Raw genomic sequence first — 19,270 nt, forward strand, 5'->3', positions numbered from 1 at the left:
AGATCTTGTGGGAACAAATACGCAAATCATTTTCATGTGTTTTGGCTCCATTTTGGACTAAACTTCATAGCATCCTGGAACCTTTTTCCCTAAGCAAAATTATTTCGATTTATGAACTGATGTACTTGACTAAACTGGATGAGCTGGAACAGAGGAAGACGGATAAATATTTTTGGAGAATGCTATTTTTGTTATCTAAGAAATCTCTGACTAAGAATAGCCGGAAAAAAGAAATACCTGCTGCTGATGAATGTATTGACCTGGTGTACAATATTTATGCGATGGAGAGAGAATTGCTTTTAACCTGATGACCCAGAAAGGTACAGCTGTTGAGAAGTGGACAAATTGATTACCTATATTTCAACCATCATCTTTTTTTTCCTCTTCATTTTACCATATTTAAAAGGTTTTTGTGCCATTTTGTGTGTTAATTTCATTGATGCTGCTTTTGATTATTCTCTGTTTAAAAGTCAATAAAAAAAACAAAAAAAAAGAAAGAAAGAAAGAAAAAGAAATCCCTCTTTGAAAGAATTTCATGAAATTCAAACAAAAACTGACCCATCATATATCTTACCGTTGAAGTGAAGCTGTAGCCCATCCTGCAAGCTGCCCCTGGTCTTGGCACAGCGCTGAGCAACAGCCTCTGTTCGCTTGGCAATGGAGGTGAGGTCAGAGGAGAGGCTTGACAGCTCCTGGGAGGGATGTGACCTGCAGAGGGCAGTCAGGGCATCTCTAGCCGAGTCCATGTCTGCCCTCTGTTGTTGCACAACGCTCTGCAGGTCCTGTTAATGGAGAGCAGTGAGAAATAAGAGACTATGACTTCATGATTAAGGTCACAATGTGGTGGAAAGTGCAGAGATGCTGACTGGGTTTCCAATCTGTTTTTATGTATTGATGAAAGCAAAATGCTGAAACAGCGTAGTAATCGTAATATACTGTACATGAAGCATATGACAGACAAGAAATTATGTGAGATGAAAACCAGAAAGCAAGGAAGTTTCCATCATGTTTTCTACATTTTGTTTTTCAATATGTGAGGTTTGACTGGCACTCTTAATCACATCATTTTTCACATCAATTCATATTCTCCTCTGTCAACTTTCTGGAAATGTGGTCAAACTTTGTGCTGCATTTAGATGGAGAGCCACTTATTGACAGTAACTACTGTATCTACCCTGCAGAGGTGTCCTACAGCAAGAGTCTCAGCTGAAAGGATGCTATTATGTAGCTGAGCTTGGCCTCTAACCGCTTAATTCTATTTTGATTGATTATTTCTGTTATTGTGTGTTCCAGTGTGTTGTTTATGTAAAATACTCTGAACTGCATTTGTCTTTAAAAGATTCTATACAAACAAAGTGATGGTCATAAGGGCAGAAATTTAAATAATTAAGGCATCACTGATTGAATATTGTATTGCTATGTTAATGTGTTCTTATATAGGGCATGGCTAGGGATAGCAATAGAAACGGGAATACATATGGGAAGATGGTGTAAACAGCTTTGGTGCAAGTGTTATGTTTCTATATATACTGCATAAAGTTCTTGAATAACTGTATTACTCTTATTCTTGACAATGAAGTAAGGATAAATGATAAATGATAGTATCATACCTTGACAGTACCAATATCTTCAGGGGAAGTAGCTTCAGTGAGGTCAGACAAGGAACCCTCGACTGCCTCCAGCCGCTCGGCCATCTGGGATATGAGGTCCTCAAGTCGCTGCTTTTGGAAACTGAAGTAGGTCAGAGTGTGTTTGGCCTGGTTGTAAACCTCCTGCGCATGGGCCATTTTCTTCCTCAGGTCTGACTCCAGGACCTGGTTCAATAAAGAGATTCATTAACATTATACAACCAAAGCAGATATAGACAAGATGCAAGCAGTCATAGTATGTCACATGTTGATAAATTGGAGGCCACCTGCCTCCATATTCAGTGCTTAACCTACACAGAGCCTAAAACATCATTGCATTACATCAGATCCTCAGTGAAACCCAACCCCTGACCTCAAGAACAAAAAAAAAAAAATATTCTTTTGCTACATCAGCTTCAGCAAATTCCTCCTGTATTTCTCCTCTGCACCCTACTCACCTGCATTTGTAATGGGGTCTCCTGCAGTTTGGCTTGCTCCTTCAGCTCCGTCACTCTCTCCTGCAGGGCATCCAGCTTCTGTTCCCTCTTCTCAACCTCAGCCTGTAGAACAAAGTGCAAGACATTTCAAGTACATCACAACCGCTGTAAACTCCCTCTGAATGTTACACCACCATCATCATTCGTTCACTCTTTCATGCAGACTGTTCACCACGCTCTGACCTGAAAGGTGGCGAGCTGGGCCTCTGTCCTCTCCTTGTCACTGAGATTGGAGACGCTGTCTGTGAGGTCAGCGATGGAGGCGGCGGTCCACTGGTTGATGTCCTGCTCGGTGGTCTTGAGGTCGTCCCACAGGGCCACACAGTAGCCAAGTCTCTCCGTGTTGGTTTGTATCTTCTCTGAGACCTGAGGGAACAGAAACCAGCAGACTGTTTTAGTACAGGACAGAATACATCTCATTCAACAAGAGACAGGGGATCTCTCTTTGTCTTTGTGTTTAATTTTCCCTCTGTCTCCCTGTAACAAGGGGTGGTGTGCTGTACTGGGAGATGGAAGAAAAATGAAACTTAATTGGTTTGACAGATGTGGCGTTGAGAAGTGTGAGAGAGAGAGACAGAGAGTGAGAGAGAGACAGAACGGCAGATAACGTGTCTAGACTTGTTTATATTTCTGTCTCATTTGTGACAGCTGAGCAGGCAGCTGAATCCCACAAGAGGAGAAACGGAAAGAAAAAGGAAAAACAGACAGAAATAAATATCATTAAAACAGTTTGGCAGTGCTGTACTGTAGATGTCATAATTGAGTTGTTTTTCTTCATAGTCATAGTAAACAACGCCACAAATCTCTCCATAGTTGTTATCACACTTAAGCTCCAGACCTGGGCAAAATAATATTGACAGTTTTTAGAAAATCCATATGCGTCAGGATCAGAAAAATTAATTAAAGACCACTTTACCAAAATAGCTGCATGGAACATCATGTGTTATCAGGCACCACTCACCTCCAGCCACTGGTCTCTTAACGTCTCCATGTCTCTATGGATGGAGCCTGGATCGGAGTTGGGAACCTTCTCCAGCTCTCTCTGCAGGTCTTCAACTGTACTGATGAGCTGGTCCATGTCCTCCTGTTTGTCCCTCAGCTTAGTTTGGACAGTCTCATGCTGGAGGGACAGAGGAGAGGGCAGAAGGAATGACAACAGACCACCACTAGAGGGAGAGATACTGTACAAAAACTAGAAGGTTGCTGAAATTAAGCTCCGTGTCTGAGAGTTGGATGTGATTTGATACAGAGTGATATGCAGGTAAGTTTATACACATTGCACTGTGATACATGTAAATAAATAACTGCAGAATTACACAGTGCGGTAATTTTAAGAAAAGAGAAAATATAGTTGCTGCCCAGTGAAAGCTATCAATCTCAAAGTCGGCTGATTTGAAAATTTAAGGATTAGGCGTTCCATATGGGGTCGATTTTTTTCTGCATCTTTAGCTAAATAAACTCTATAAAATACCAGAATAAGTACATTTCACAGAACCGAAAACAGGACTGTTTTTTGGCTCATGAATAGAAGAAGTTATACTGTATACAAGTTAAATACAGTAATTTGGACAGTGCTTAATTTAACTACAGTGAGACTCTGTCCTGACTCTCCTGGTATTTAGTTCAGCGGGCGCTGACATATTATTACATGTTTGAGATGATGAATGACAGCTTCAAATTTTACTGCACATCTGAAAAGAAAAGGCAGAAAAATTCCATAATTGTCTTAGAAAAAGTAAAGTTTCTGACCCTTGTGAAAGTCCTTTTGGCCTCCTGAGCGTTATGATTGTGATCAGGCAGATTGTGAGCAACACCCTGGGCATTTTCCACAACACTGGTCAGGATTGACTTCAGGTAGTGAAACTGACGGAGAAGATCTACCACAACTCCGCTCTGTTCCTCACTGCATGAGAAAAAGAGAGGAAAAGAAAGGTCGAAGCTGTAACTTGTGAAGTGGAAGTGGAAATTAGTTGGTTAGAACCCAACAAATTCTGCAACTGCTGTTAATCTGTTGTGTTTTCATGTTAAAATGATTGAGATTTGTTTAATCAGTTCTGCTTCTGCCCAAAATTAACTCCCTGCCTCTCTAAGCTCAGCAGGACCAAATACAGCAAAGGATTTTAAAAGAGATGAATACATCTAAATCCCTCTCTGTCGTCTCCCCTCCTTACCCGTTGGCAATCAGAGTCCTGATGTTCTCCCAGGCTGTCTTCACCAGGGCTACCTCCCTGAGAGCCTCCCCAGCCAGCTCACTGTCTCTCCGGGCCAGCTGGCTTCCCTTCTCCTCTAACCACTGTTGAGAGTGCTGCAGGGACTGAAGCTCATCCTCCAGCTGGACGAAGAAACGCAGCCTGGGAGAAGCAGATGCAGAAGAAAACAATGGGGATCACTAGCCTAATTCCAACATAATATATCTCATTTTTCAGGAGATCAGATTTAAATGGATTTGTCCTTCTAAAGTTTGGCTTCATTCATTTACAGTATGTTCTTGAGCAGTTTGTCATACAGTAGGTTTCACAGGATGCATCTGAAAGTGACAAAGTGTATTCAACAATCAAATTTTGAGAATGACAAAGCCAGCACAGGAAGAAGGGGTGGTAAAACTGCAGGTGCACAAAACAACAGCTGTGTGAATTAATTAATAATAAATAGTCTTGCAAAAATATTTTCAGATATGTATGTGCTTATTAAAGAACAACAATAGAACATGTTCTGCTCAGAGAAAAAAAGTCCTTTTTCAGTGTTGTATTTCAGTTTTGGAGTGACAGTGATACTGGTAGCAGAGGTTATACAATATATCATTATTTATCTTGATTATCATGTTTATACCTGTTTTGAAAGGCCTGTACAGAGCTCTCTCTGGCCGCCTCTTGCCTCACTTCATCCTCCAGTTTCTTCAAATTCTTCATCACCTCCTCCCTCCTCTCCCTGAAGGAGCTCCACAGGGCGCCTAAAGCATCTGCTTCACTCTGCCTCCATCCCACCCCCCTCTGTACTTCCTCCAGAGCCATTGTGAGGGCCACTGCCTGTCCTCTGCAAGACATTCTTCCCTGAGGATGGCTTGTGTCTCTGGACCCCCGCCACTCCGCCCCACACAGGTGCAGGTGTGCCTTGCTCAGCTGCCCGTCTAACCCGACTGCCTCAGCTTCAAGCCGGGCCACATCTTTAGCCACTTCCCCTATTCCATAATGCAGCTCTTCAGCTTTAGCTCGATCCCAGCTCCCCCTTCCCTCCACAGCCTCCTGAAGGCGGTGCACAGCCTTAGCTGCTGTTCCGTGCTTCTCGAGGAAAGCCTTTAACTCAGTCAGGCATTCTTTACGGAGGAGCAAGATACGCTGGGATTCTCTGAGGGGTTGTAGGCAGTCCTCCTTCCAGCCCTGGAGCTGCTGTTGGGCCTCCGGGGTGGAACAGCGAAGTAGGGAGGACTCTCTTTGATGGAGTGTATCTCTCAGCGATGCAAACGCCTGAAGTTGCACCTCGTGTTCCTACAACAACACAATTTAATTAGACAAATTTGTATGAGCTCTAACAGCAATCAATATAAACATGCTTACTGTAACTGCTCTGAGATACAGAGCCTATAAAGGACATCATTGTTAACAGCAAATTATTGATTTCTCACCTTCAGCTTAGTAATCGCAGCTTCGAGATCAGCAATATCAACCTGGGAAGAGCCTCTTAAGACAGACAGGAAGTTCTCACTCCTTTGGGTGAGAGTCAGCAGCGCCTGATCAAACAGCTCCAGCTGTGACAACTGTGACTCCAGTAACTCAAACCTAAAGAAGAGGTGGGATTTTGGACGATGAGTATAATGGTATACAGATGTAAACTATCTGTACATATATATAATGTATAAAAACGCAGTTGCCTGTGTGATATGCTGCTCTTGACAGAAGTGGATCTCTCCTGTAGCTGTGTGAGATCATCACTGAGCTCTTGGATACGAGCTTCAGCTGCTGTGGGATACAGACACAATCCAAGATTCTCAAGCCCCTGGAGAAGAACCTCATAGGACTGTGTCTCCTCCTGCATTTCCTGGACGGGTGAATACATATTTAAAAATTATGCAATGTAAGATTGCATAAATTGCAGAGCACTCAAAAGGGCTGATACACACATTCAAAAGAATCAGGACTGTTTACATGACACAGAAGGTGAGGTGCAAACAAATCAAATAAGAGCACAAAAGACAAATGAGGAGTAGTGAAATGATCTACCTGTATATTTTGTAGTTCATTCCTAAGCTTTACTTTGTCTGCAGAAAGCAGTTCAGTGTCTGGACAGCAAACAGACTCACACCTGTCCAGCCAACTTTTCATGGACGAACTCTCCTTTTCAAACCTGTAGATACAAAGGCAGCATGTATTCAAATCAACTGCAATTTATGCAGCACAATCCTTAAAATCAATTGCATAAATGTTGATTTAACAATAGATGGATATCAATAACCAGTAAACTATAATCCTTAAGTAAACACACACAGAGACACACACACAGAGTGATACTGTCTGAGAGTTATTTTTTTATCTGACCATGGCTCAGTATCAGTGACAGGGTCATAATAGGGCACCCGTATCTTGCCAGAGCACCCAGCTCTCAGTAATCCCTCATACATACACCTGCAGGGGAGGAGATGACTTCCACTACAGAGAATCACAGAACCACACATACACACACCGACACACATAAACAACCCAGCAGAAGTTTTGCAGCAGAAATACAAATCAGCTAATCTAAAGAAAGAGTCACTGACTGGGTAAATACTAAAAGGCTTTAGTATTTTAAACAGTTACCACAGTGATTTTCTCCCCTCCTGAATAGTACAAAGACTAAGACACAATTGCTCCAGTGAAGTCTATTGTGTGAACAAAGAACATGATAATAAAAGCACATTATTAGACGGGAAATTCAAAGGCTGACAGGAGGACAAACTGAGTCAAAGACAAAATCTCTCACACTAAGATCAGGGAATGATTCTGGCAATAAAAGAGGAAATTGGCAGAGAAAGGAGGATTCAGCAGAAAGAGCACATGCACAATAAAAGGAGAAATATCAATGTTTATACAGTCAGAATAAACGTGTGTGTATGTGTGACTTGGGACCCAAGCTGACAGGGAGAACACTCAGCAAAGAAAAAGAGTATAATATGGTACTAAACTCCACCAGCAGTCAGTGTATGCTCAAAAATGTTCCTTAACATCTCCACATTACTATTTTCATATTTCCTGTTTGTTTAAAGCGACAAACACCTGAATTCTCAACCACACCACCTTAGGTGTTGAAGCGATACACACACACCAGACAACCAACCAAAAATACTATCAGCCAAGCAAGGAATCACAGCAGCTTGCAATGCATCCTGGATAAAATCTGAAGTCAGCTCACGATGAATAAACAGAGGCATTTTCGCACCATAACAGAGAAACACTAACTGCTGTGGCTTTTTTTGTTATTCTGTTCTGTTTACAGATCTCTTCATGTTGATCTCTGAAAAGAGGATGAGGAGAGGATGACTCAAGCCTGAGTATATTCACCTTCACAGGGTGTATGAGTCTTCTTTCCAGACAAATATATAGGTGAATTATTATTTTTTTCACTGTAGTACCTTACTTTCTTTTACAAATAGTCCAACTTTCTAAAAATAATTCCCAACACTGTTTACTGTACCTTTGCCACAGTGCTAGAAGGCTCTCCAGTGTAGCTTGCTTTTCTGCAGCCTTTCCCAGAAACTCTCCCTGTTGCGTCTGGAGGTTAGCCACCTCTTCCTCCAGCTGGCTGCCCTCTCCAAGCCTCTTCATGGCCGAACACAGAGCCATCAGCCTGGGCTTCAGCTGCTCAACAGCCTGGCAGACCTCCTGAAGGAAACGGAAATGTATTTGTCATCATTTCAGCAGAGGATGTTAAACCACAATGGCTATACAGTTAACTCTTGAGCACGAGGGATGTTGAAAAGATCACTGACACTGTGCAATAAAAAACATAATAACATACAATAGCCTAGTACTGATGTTACAGTAGGTTAGGCATTTTCTGTGTTTTGTCTCACCATGTGGTTCTGGAGGATTTTGTAGGTCTCAGATGATGATGAACAGCATGCGATTGGACAATCAAGCTTCTCTTTAATATCACTCATAGATTTCTTGACCTAGCAATGACAAAAACAGAACTTCAGAACTTCAAAAATAAAAACACACTTTCAACACCAAAGATTCAAAGATGGTTGAGGCCCCAAACATGAACTAAAAAGCAATTATGGCTTCAAATAACTTTTGTGTTTGTACCTGTTCAAGGTTATCATTGTATCTCTGCCTGTAAGAGGCGCTCTGGTTCAGCTGTCCTCCCAGCTGCTCTACTCTGCCCTTCAGTTCTTCCCAATACCGCCTCATCTGGGTAAGTCGTGCCCGGATACGTCCAGCCTCTCCAGGGGTCACAAACCTTGACAGGGCCTCACAGTCCGCCTCCATGTGGTCTAGAGCTGCCCTTCTGTCCCCTAAACCCTTCCCCACCTCCTGGAGGGATACAACAACAAAAGAAAAGTTACAACTTAAGAATACAAAAAAAAAAAACAAGAAAGAAGAAGAGATAGTAGGAGAAAAAGACTTGAAAATAAAAATATTTTTTCTAGCCCCTTTAATACCCTGTTGAAGAGATACTTTTAACCTTGAATTTATCTGTCGAAGAGAGAGTAATGTTTTTTAAGTTCATGGAGGTCTGTAAAAATTCAAGCCCAGAAGTTGTGTAGAAAAGAAAACTAACTGCGCTGTTTCTGGGAGTTTTCAAGCTTACACATATCAAATGGCTGCCTCAGAAGTCCCGTTATCCCAAATGTTTGGACCAGATTTTCTCCAGACCTCTATGACATTGACAAGCCTGAGGTCTGGCTAGGCAAGATTATATTTTCTTCAATATGATCAATTTATTTTCTATATCCTCATCTCTGCTGCAGCACTGACCCAATTTCCCCCTGGGGTTAGATTAAAATTTCATTTTATTTCATCTTAATCTTAATAACCCTGAGGCCCACTCTGACACTGTACACTACAGACACAAGACCAGACAGCAATTTTGACTCATTTCACTTTAAACTGCAAAAAAAAGGTGTGGATGATGCAAATATATTTGTGAATATCAGAGGATTATTGAAGGAGTGTAAAACTGTAACTGCACTGTGCAGACAATGTTTGTGTAGAGACTTGTCTTGTCTCTGAAGGGCTGATCTGAAATTAGAGAAAACACCACGGGGAAAAACATGTTACAAAAAATGCTATAATAGGAGAGACATGACAAACCTCCACTCTGCTGATGTTTTTGTCTAAAGGATCCAAGGAGGAGGTGACGTTGATGGCCTCAAGCTCCTTCTCTTTCTCGTTGATCCAAGAGGAGAGGGTCTCCGATTCACTGCTGAAGCGCTCCCACCACACACACATCCTCTCCAGCTGGACAACACTGAAAGATGCAAGTTTAGGAAAGACCATTTAGTCACATATACTGTGTGCATGTCTAGAAATGAGAACAAACAAACGCATTCTGGCATATGTTTGCAAACAGCAGGTCAGGAGACACCACCTAACAAAATATAATGTTACTCCCATTATGTTCTAAATTTTTTCTAGACTCTTGTCTGTACCAGTACTTCCTCTTGGATAAAATGGCTTATCAAAGAGGGAAAAAGTATGATTCTTGCTGTCAATTTGTGTAAAATTACTGTGGCAGATCTGCAATTTTGCTGTTAAACTAAAAGCCCTCCGTAGTGGAAAAGTGCTGTTTTCCTTGATTTTTTTTCTCTCATAAAACTTTGAAATATGGCTTTAGTTTGATTAAGTTACAGAACACTTATAATTCAAAGAGCATAATTTAAAGGGATGGGGAACGGAGGTGAAGATAAGGTTTTCTTTTTTTAATGTTACCAGGAAGAGAGACCTGGCCAAGATAGCAGCCATACAAACTGACAACATATTAAAACACAGCATAAAAAATAAAATACCACATATACGACATGACAGCAATTTGAACTCAATGGCTTCTCTAGAAAAACAAACACGTCTCTTTCACCACATTCTCTAAAATTTTCAGGGATATAAATGTATCTAATTCTAATTCTAATCTAGATATTTCTACTGCTTATTATCATTATAATTATCAGACAGTTGTTATACATACTTCTTGTTGAGGTGGTCTTGAAGTTGTGTAACTGCGTCTCTGGTGGACTGGGCCTGCTGGAGCAGAAGAGTCTGATTCTTTGGACCAAGCTGAATATCTGCTGCCTTCTCTAGGAGCAGATCTGCTCGCACACAACATTCCTCAATCCTCATGAGGAGGTCCTACAGACAGAAAAGAAGCCAAATACTGTATAAGCAAATTCGGGGTATATTGTATAAGCATGGATGCAAATAAAGTCACAAACACACACACCTTATTGTGATCCAGTTCACTTCTCAGGCTGTCCAGGTTGTTGAAAATAAGTTCTTTGTGTAGCTCGTTGTTGGTGTTGCTGATAAACCTCCAAACTATTTCTCTATCTGCTTCAAAGTTCTGCCATGAGCTCAGAGTGGCCTTGAGATGATGAAGAAACAACAGAATAGTATCCATGGGTAAAGTGTCATACAGAAAATACTGCATGCACACACACAAGTGACAGGTACTAACTGTTATTCAACACACCAAACTTAGACATATATAACCTCCGGCTTTAAAGGGGCTATTTGTAAGTTTTCTCTGCCGCCGAACTTGGTTTCTTGGCAGCGGGTGGTGGTGATTGTTGGTTGGCAAGAGCTTCAGCCATTGTTGCACGGACAAGACAAGAGGTTATAACATGCCCTCTGAGCAGCTCTGTGTCTTCAGGCCAGATTGGAGGCCACAGTGACAGATAGGCCGAGGCTAGCTAGTTATCATGCTTCTACTTCAGTAGAAGAAAAGACGTGACATAGACAAGAGTTAACCTCTGGAAACAGCTATTAGTGAGTAAAGGAATGAAGTTTGACGCTGAATTCTCAATGTTTATACTAGACTAAGTAAACAGCTGTTAATGCTAATGCTGGCTATGTAGCAAGAGCAAAACTTACAAATAGCTTCTCTAACATAACTCTGCTTCATCCCCCAAAATTTTCTAGGAGAGTTATATTGAGCTTATATTTTAAAGTTTCATACGTTAATTTCACAGTGTGAAGATGGACTCAGTAAACTTCAGTACAAAAAAATAAAAAAATGAATCATGTATATAGAAACAACAAAATGCAATCAATCTCTCTATATACTGTATAATTATTAAACATTGGGGTAATATGGTCAGTCATATATGAAATTTGTCCTTTGATTCAAATGGACTTACACCAGAACCTTAAAACTAATCTATGATGGTTTGTTAAAAATTAACATATTCATTCCAGGTGTCTTTAACACATTCCTGCAGAAACATGTTAAGTTTCAGATCAATTCAAGGACAATAATAAAAGTGTATAAACAACTCCTAGAACAACACACAAGCAAAATCAACAAACCACATAATGCGGTTCGTGTTCAATGTGGACCAATCAATAATCACGGCAGGTGTGTGTGTGTGTGTGTGTGTGTGTGGATGATCAATGACACTCACACATACAAACATTAACACACGGACATGTGAGAGAAATCCAGCCTCAGTCTACCTGCAGGTTGTGCTCTTTTGCCTCTGATTTGCAGTCGACCTCTCTGAAAGCTCCCTCCAGCTCCTGCAGAGACTGACTGAGCTCCTCCCCTTTCTGCAGCTGACGGCAGTGGGACACCAGGAGCTCAGCCTCTCTCCTGTTAGCATGCAGGCGCTTTAGGTGTTGCTGTAAAACAAGCACAGACAAGACAACATGTCATAAACCACTTTCTTTTATTCATCCAAACCAACAATAATGTAAATTTATTATAATTTTGAATTTAACATTTAATTATATATTTTTTTTTAATACAGATTTGAATTGTTAAACATGTTGCCACATCAGTGCCACTCACCACTCTCCCATCTCAACACACACCTGGTGAATAAGGTAAAGTTGTTTGGCCTCCTCCAGGCCCTCAGCATCAAGGATCCTGCTGGTCTGCTCCTCGGCCTCACTTCGTGCTCTCAGAACCTCCTCCAGAGTAACACGCACCTCCTCCCTCAGCTCCTCATACTGGAACATGGCAGAGCTCTCTTCACCCCACTGTGAAAGAAGAAGGCGGGGCATTACACAGATGGATTTCGTTGAGAAAACACAGGGATAGATTTTTAGCACTAACAATATCTTTGAATACCTGACAGAGTGAAGAAAAAAGTGCCCGCAAGTCAGTTGAGAGTTTGGCCAGGGCTGTTCTTTGTCTCTGGACCTCCAGTTCAGAGCTAACCTCAGACAACCCAGCAAGGAGGCTTTTAAGCCACAATAAGCTCTCCTCACGGGCATCTACTGCTTCCTGCAGCGCCTGAAAATAGTGGCACAAAAAGCACAAAAAGTGAATGCAGGTTTACTGAAGTTGAGCTGTACTGAGTCATACTCTGTGTCTGCAGCAGCAAACACAGTTTACTGGCTCACCTGAACAGCAGCATTCACTTGCTCCTGGTGGCTGGAATTTCTTGCAGTCTCTCTCAAAAGCCTCACCTGCCTCCTCTGAGATGAGACCCAATCAGAAAGTTCACAGAACCTAGAAAAAGGAACAAGTACTTTGAACCCCATTCGGCGATGAAAAAGTAAGACTTAAAGATAGTGGAGATGCTGTAAGGACTTTGAGTTTTTGTCGATCTTTACCTCTCATTCCACTCTTTCCATTTATCAGGGTTCTGCTCCAGTTTGAGGTGGGTGCTCTTAATTTGCTCTGTAACCTCCTCTACAGCCCTTCTGGTGGAGTCGAGCGTTCGATAAGCCGGGTCGTTGTCAGGCAACTTGTGACACAGATCCTCCATGTTCCTAATCCTCTTCTCACACAAAGTCAGAGGTTTGCGTTCTCTGAAGAAAGTCTGGAGATAAGAAAGAAGGGAATGTTGAAACTTGAGAGGCTCCAGAATGGTGAGGATCGTGACATTAAGTGATTTTATCTGTCTGTCGCTCTTGGTTTAATCTGTTTTAAGTTTCTACCAAATCTGAGAGGCTCACTCTGTGTTCTTTGATCACCCGCTCACTGGTGCAGGTGCCAGACAGGGCTCGCATTTCTCTGTCCAATTCTGCTCTGCAGTCTTGTAGGATCACAGCCACTCGACTTCGCTCCACCTCCACCTTCAAACGGAGCAGGTGAGATGGTGCTTCGCCCTGGATGTCCTGTGTTAAAAACAGAAAGGACACAGAACATAGGATACATGGTAGATAAGACATGTTGTATAATATACATGTGAAACTGTCAGAGACAAAATATCCCCTAGAGATGTGTAAACACTGAGAGGGTTGCATTTTAATCTAACTAGTACAGGTTAATTGGAAACAGACTTGAAGACACTCTATCAAAGCCAAAGGTCCTACTGGTTAAGTTAATGAAGTATTGGCTACGTGCCTCAAGAGATGTGCAGTAATTAGTGGGAGTGTTAAAGCCTGGTGACCCCTGACCTTCCAATGTTTGTGCAGCCTGCGGACAGTTTCTTGCAGCCCCTGTTGTTCCTCCTGTGGTAGGATGTCAGTCAGCTCATCACATGCCTTCAGGAACACACTCAGCACCCGCTGATCCAGTTGGCTGAAAAAATCCTGCATTACAAAAAGGCAAAAGGGAAGTGAGAGGAGCACGAGACCAAATAAAATACAGGGGAGGTTTATGCTGTAGCCCTTTCCACCACTCCACTAAAATACAAATTTAGGTAACTGTAACGTGTCTGCAAATTAGCTGCATCCCTCGTGTACCTGCTCTATAGCAGAGGATTACAGGTTTGATCTTACAGAATGTGTCTTCAGTAGCTCCTCAGCGTCTCCAGTCTCCCTCAAGCAGCCCTGAGCTTTCTTCAGCACCCTCTCCAGCTCTTGTCGCGATTCCTCGAACCTCCTCCTCAGGCAGTTGTTGGCCTCCTCCTGCCTTCTCCATTCCCCAACCTCCTTTAGCAAAGCCTGAGAGGAGGGACAGTAGGTAGTGGTGATTATAATTGGTCTCTTCGGTAATATTGTGTAATCACATTATTTGTCTAAGATGAAGGAATAATGAGACACACGAGTCCAATGTGCTCCGTTGCCTCCTGGGCGTTTCAATGCTCTTGTAATCTCATTAATGTAATCAGTGTTGTGGGTAATGCAGTCACTGTGTGGCATTCGGGTATGTGTAGGTAGACGTGTATAATGCTCACCTGTGCTGACGCCTGTATTTCAGCCACTCTCTTTTGCAGCATTGACAGGTCAAAGTTTCGGAGCACCTTACTGGCGGAGAGCGTCTTCTGCAGGGTGTGGTGGTTCCTCTCAATCACGGACAGACATCGTTTACAGCTTTGCTGCTGGTTTAATAAATCCTACAGAAATTATGGAAACAAATTTGTTATGCATGCTTTTCCACTCCTATTACATTTGCTTAGTAATAACAGGCCGTAAAGGCAACAATTAATATTTTTATAAGCAGAAAAGAGCAGTGAGGGTGATAGAACAGGCATGAAAATCTGTCTTATTTTTGTAGTAATGGTCATCATTCCCTTTGATTATGGAAATTTACTCACCATTTTTATTCACAAGTCACTTGAGACAGAGACTTTATACAAATTCCCACTTTAATAAAATTAGCTGAACCACTTATCTGACAATGAAAGTGATGGTCAGCAGACTTGAAATATCCATCATATACTACATGAACGTTGCAAAACTAGCTGTGTGCACAAATGCAAAATGATGGCGGAAACTACTAAAATAAGAAAAGGCTTCGACCTGGCAATTAAATGCTTGCATCTTTATCATATCTGACCTGCCACTTTTGTTTGTTCTGGGTCTGGACCTGTGAGTCTGGGTCTCTAGCAGCAGAAGTGATGCGACTGGCTCGCTCCAGGGCTTGGTAAAAAGCAGTGATGTGTTTCTCCATCTCCTCCAACAGTGGCAGAAGCACATGACACTCCCTCACTTGGGAGGGACATCGCTCTCTCACCTGGAGACAAATTAATAGGCTATTAAACAGTGACACAGAAAGTGACAATGATGTGTAATTAGGATATTTAAAAAAAAAAGTCTTGCTAAAGAGGTGTGTTGCGTCCAATGAAAGACTTGAGATGGATGGATGGATGGATGGATGGATGGATGGATGGATTTCATATTTCTCATGTTTCGGCCTTAAATGATACCTACCTTACTCAGCTGACTTTTGGCTGTTGCCACAGTTGCCATGACCCTGGCAGCCTCGTCCTGTGTTGCGTCCTTAGCAAGGAGCTGAGCACTGCGAGCAGCCAACTTGTACTGAGTCTCCATGGCAACAACCTTTTGCTTGGTATTCTGAGATGAGAAGTGAAACCAAGGGGTCATTCTTAAACTGAATGCACTTTCAACAAAACTGCTTTTGGCAATAGAAACTATATGCCATGCAGTTATTTTACCTGCAGCTTCAAAGCAGCTGTTACATTAAGCTTTTAGTAACTTAATTTAAGAGTGTGTGAAGTAAAACAATGGAGAAATAAAATTTAAATATTTCCTATAATAATATTTTTACTCATTTTTGTAATGCGTCCAAATGTGAAAATAATTCTTAAAGGTCAAAATGTGCTATCCTGCACCTTGGAACTGAGTCTACAACCACTGCCATGGTAATGAATTAGTTATGTCATTGAGGCCTTAAATCCTGCTTGTTATTCACTACCTAGTGAATGAGGAACAGATCTGATACATACACAGTGTTGCTATAAGCGTTGTGTCTTAACTGTCTCAGATCTGAAATGTTGACTGGACTGAGATGGTACAAAATAATCAGTGTTGAGAAAACAAATGTGGAGCTGAGCAACTATCCTTGGTAATAAGTGTATACAGTCTTGTATAGTTGACCTGTTTTATTCTACAACGGTCTGACCTGATTAAAGCTCTTTGTTTTCCTCACCTCCACATCCCGCAGAAAGGCTCTAACATTGAGGAAAGACACTTGCACAGGAGCATTGAGCTTTGCCTCTGCTGAGTCCAGCAGCTCTTTTAGGGCCGACACAGCCTTCAAGTGGTCTTTTCTCCACTTTTCCAACTCATCTGCTCTTGCATACTGCAGCAAAAATAAAGATAAGAGATACAGAGTTAAAGATTCATTTCATTGTGAAATTATATTGGTGCCAAAGCAAAGCCAAAATAAAAATAAATCTTAAACGTTCCTGTACAACAAATCAGTCTAATACCATTTCTGACAAAAAGCAGAAACGGTTATGTTTTAGTTATGTTTTTTGTTACTTGTTTGACTTTGAGGAAGAGGTCTCTCCACCGTCCATTCAAAAGAAGCAGCTGCTGCTTGAGATCGAGTGACACGGTCTCATCACACGTTTCAATGAGGAAATTCCCGGCGTCGTTCATGGCTGCATGCTGATCCATCCAGTGGCTGAGATTCCTGAAAAACTCCTGAAAGAGCGACAGACTCATTAAAAAGAAAGAAAAGAAACAGAGACACAAAGAAATTAAGAGAAACAAAGAACAAAACAAAGACAGAGTGTCAAAGAAAGAAACAAAGACAGCTAATCAAAAAGGAAACAAAGAAAGGGATTGAAAGAAAGGACAATAAAAAACTGGGGTAATTAGCTGTCTAATCCTTGGTGGGGATGTGAATCTGAGGTAACCATGGCAATGCGACAACTGGCATATCCTTGGTGGCTTGTTGTAAGTCAAGTAGATCATTTGATACATGAGTGGAGACTGTTAATAGAATTCCACTCAGAAAACTAAATGTTTGAAATTGCTACTGTTCTGAGGTATTTGAGTGCATCAGATGAAAGCATGTATGAGGGGATTCTTAATCTGTGCACAGAAAAAAAAAAATTTTGAGTATATGATGGGATTTCCTCCAATATTAAGAGTCACTCTCATACCCGTTTAGCGTTTTCAGGCTGGCTCAGGGCTTCCTCTGCATCCTCCAGCCAGGCCTGTAAGGAGGCCACAGTGGAGCTGTACCTCTCCCAGTTGGACAGCACCTCCTCCAGCATGCTCCTCACACTGCGCACTTCCATGGACAGACTCCTCCACTGAGTCACCACCTCCCGCATGAACCTGCGCACGCCCATCTCGCCTTCATCCACTAGAAGAAAGTTCACATCAACTTAAACAACAATGACAGGAACAGGAATATTTCAAAAACCAGACTCACTGCTGGAACTGCTGTCACCTCTGCTTCTGCTGTGGTTGTTGCCAACGACACTACTAATACTAGTAACCCTATACACAGGAGTCATTGTAAATATTGTGATCTTCAATATCAAAATAATGCTTATGTTGCTTGTTGATTTATATGGATTTTCTCCAGGGTTACACTCTTAAAAGAATAACTCTTTCTCTTACAATTTGTAAGCTATAAAATTTGCCCTTGTTCAGTTCAGTCCATCTAAAGCTTTAATTGGTCTGGTATGACCAGTGGCTCAAAAACCTTAGATTGATATTGCTGTGTAACAGTTATTATTGACTTATGAACCCTTCTCTACTTGTGTTAGTCTTTTAGCATTTACATATACTATTATAAAATCGTCACTTGTGACCACTGCTTGGCAGAAGTCACATAGCCTCACTTTAAGGCACTGGACAGATGGTACACATACAGTATTCATAGAAACACCAGATGAAGAGCACATTGAGGCTGAAGCATGAGCTACATGCATGCAGTCAAATCTCTGACCCCAAAAACTCACTACAAGGAGATGTATTATCTTTGCTTGTGTGTTTCATTCCCTTGGTGTGAGCTCTCCAGTCTCAGAAGTCCTGTACCACAAACTACTGTGAGCCAGTTTCAAACAGACATTAATCAACTAGTGCAATGCCTTAAAATGGCACATAAATTACTTATCAATTCCCTTTTCCTCCTGCACTTCCTCAGGTCACTATTACCTGAAACTGAGCATTTAAATACTCCCAAATGAGTGCTCATCCAGCCATTCAGAGCCCATGGTGCTAACTACCAGCAGGGTTCAAGCGTGTGTGGTAGTGGGGGGCATTTCATTTGTGGGATCAACCAATCAAGCCTCAGATGTCCTGGTTTCTTGCCACACCTCACTTCTCTGCTCTGCATACCCTAAAGCAGCGCAACCCTGAAACCAACAAGCTAGCTCGGCTTGCGCCCAGAGACGTGCAGAAGTGGAGCAGCCCCTAACTAGCAAATGGGGTCGTATTCCCCACTGAGAGCTGAGAGTGAAGGAACCTCATTTAGCTGTAGCCTGCAGACTCTCCCCTTGTATCGAGCTGTGAAAACAGACAGGGGCAGACTGAGCAGCTGGAGGAGAAAGCCTCATTGGTTACTGAGCTGTTGACGGTGGAAAATAAAGTTGAGATATAGCGTACAAGGGGGAGACACTGTCTGAGAACACACTTTGGAGGAATCCAGTCACTTTCAGCTAAAACATAACATTCAAAGGACAACAATGCAATTGAGTTTCCAGAACATTTGCTATATCACAACATAGCGATATCATGATATAAAATGATATATAGAGTTTTATCCATATCAGAGACTCTTAACTGCAATTGTTTAACAATTAAACAGGTCTGAGTTGAAAAATTTTGTTCTTTAAGTAATAGATCTGTAATATAATCTGTAATATAAACACATGGTGTATGTTCCCAGTCTAAGTCAGTATATTGTAGGTATATTAAAAGGTGGAGGGCATATTAAAGGATTACCTATAATGATGGTTATTCTGTATACCAAATATCAAATCTTGAATTTACTCTTCATATTTTATCTACTCACCCGAGCTGTCAGCATTGACATAGGCCTCAGCAGACTCTTTCAGGGACTGGAACAATGCCTCGTAATTTTCAAAGAAATGTTGCTTCTCCACAAATGACTGATAAAAACAGAGATGAATAAGGAACTATTATGACATGTGAAGAAACAATAATGAGAGTAACATCATAATGAATACACAGCAATAAAACTAACAGATACTGTATAGTAGGAATTAAGTTTAAAACCTTTTATCTAATAATATTGTAAAATTCAACTTTCCAGTCATTTTTTATTGCTGCAAAGTAACTCTGAAGAGAGGATTAACATTTCAGCGCATCGCGAACAGAGTGAATTAAAGCCTGA

At 41.5% G+C, this 19,270-nt stretch overlaps 2 protein-coding genes across 5 annotated transcripts in view; both read right to left on the reverse strand.

Annotated features, from left to right (window-relative positions):
• Window positions 1-5,260, reverse strand: part of syne1a (spectrin repeat containing, nuclear envelope 1a) — a 90,197-nt gene extending 84,937 nt beyond the window's left edge. For all 4 annotated transcript variants that reach the window (XM_071479357.1, XM_071479356.1, XM_071479355.1 and 1 more), the window contains exons 1-8: window positions 4,955-5,260; window positions 4,297-4,476; window positions 3,875-4,028; window positions 3,087-3,245; window positions 2,309-2,491; window positions 2,087-2,188; window positions 1,611-1,814; window positions 575-782 (exon numbers count right to left, since the gene is read on the reverse strand). In XM_071479357.1, coding sequence (XP_071335458.1) covers window positions 575-782; window positions 1,611-1,814; window positions 2,087-2,188; window positions 2,309-2,491; window positions 3,087-3,245; window positions 3,875-4,028; window positions 4,297-4,476; window positions 4,955-5,169 — 1,405 coding nt within the window. In that variant the 5' untranslated portion in view covers window positions 5,170-5,260. The remainder of the gene's footprint in view (window positions 1-574; window positions 783-1,610; window positions 1,815-2,086; window positions 2,189-2,308; window positions 2,492-3,086; window positions 3,246-3,874; window positions 4,029-4,296; window positions 4,477-4,954) is intronic.
• Window positions 5,261-5,329: 69 nt separating this feature from the next.
• LOC139622233 (nesprin-1-like) overlaps window positions 5,330-19,270 on the reverse strand; it is a 43,743-nt gene continuing 29,802 nt past the window's right edge. The window contains exons 15-40 of the mRNA XM_071479461.1: window positions 18,929-19,025; window positions 17,064-17,269; window positions 16,435-16,599; window positions 16,100-16,252; window positions 15,361-15,504; window positions 14,987-15,163; window positions 14,385-14,543; window positions 13,987-14,151; window positions 13,663-13,797; window positions 13,219-13,380; window positions 12,874-13,082; window positions 12,661-12,769; window positions 12,386-12,550; window positions 12,127-12,294; window positions 11,770-11,934; window positions 10,538-10,678; window positions 10,286-10,446; window positions 9,415-9,571; window positions 8,407-8,634; window positions 8,172-8,270; window positions 7,793-7,980; window positions 6,343-6,466; window positions 5,994-6,160; window positions 5,748-5,901; window positions 5,460-5,610; window positions 5,330-5,367 (exon numbers count right to left, since the gene is read on the reverse strand). Of these exons, the coding sequence (XP_071335562.1) occupies window positions 5,330-5,367; window positions 5,460-5,610; window positions 5,748-5,901; window positions 5,994-6,160; window positions 6,343-6,466; window positions 7,793-7,980; window positions 8,172-8,270; window positions 8,407-8,634; window positions 9,415-9,571; window positions 10,286-10,446; window positions 10,538-10,678; window positions 11,770-11,934; window positions 12,127-12,294; window positions 12,386-12,550; window positions 12,661-12,769; window positions 12,874-13,082; window positions 13,219-13,380; window positions 13,663-13,797; window positions 13,987-14,151; window positions 14,385-14,543; window positions 14,987-15,163; window positions 15,361-15,504; window positions 16,100-16,252; window positions 16,435-16,599; window positions 17,064-17,269; window positions 18,929-19,025 (3,987 nt within the window). The remainder of the gene's footprint in view (window positions 5,368-5,459; window positions 5,611-5,747; window positions 5,902-5,993; window positions 6,161-6,342; window positions 6,467-7,792; window positions 7,981-8,171; window positions 8,271-8,406; window positions 8,635-9,414; window positions 9,572-10,285; window positions 10,447-10,537; window positions 10,679-11,769; window positions 11,935-12,126; window positions 12,295-12,385; window positions 12,551-12,660; window positions 12,770-12,873; window positions 13,083-13,218; window positions 13,381-13,662; window positions 13,798-13,986; window positions 14,152-14,384; window positions 14,544-14,986; window positions 15,164-15,360; window positions 15,505-16,099; window positions 16,253-16,434; window positions 16,600-17,063; window positions 17,270-18,928; window positions 19,026-19,270) is intronic.

Source organism: Trachinotus anak, unplaced genomic scaffold (genome assembly GCF_046630095.1).
Source record: "Trachinotus anak isolate AG129_WGS33_773 ecotype Australia unplaced genomic scaffold, CSIRO_AGI_Tana_v1 ptg000005l, whole genome shotgun sequence".
Lineage (NCBI taxonomy): Eukaryota > Metazoa > Chordata > Actinopteri > Carangiformes > Carangidae > Trachinotus > Trachinotus anak.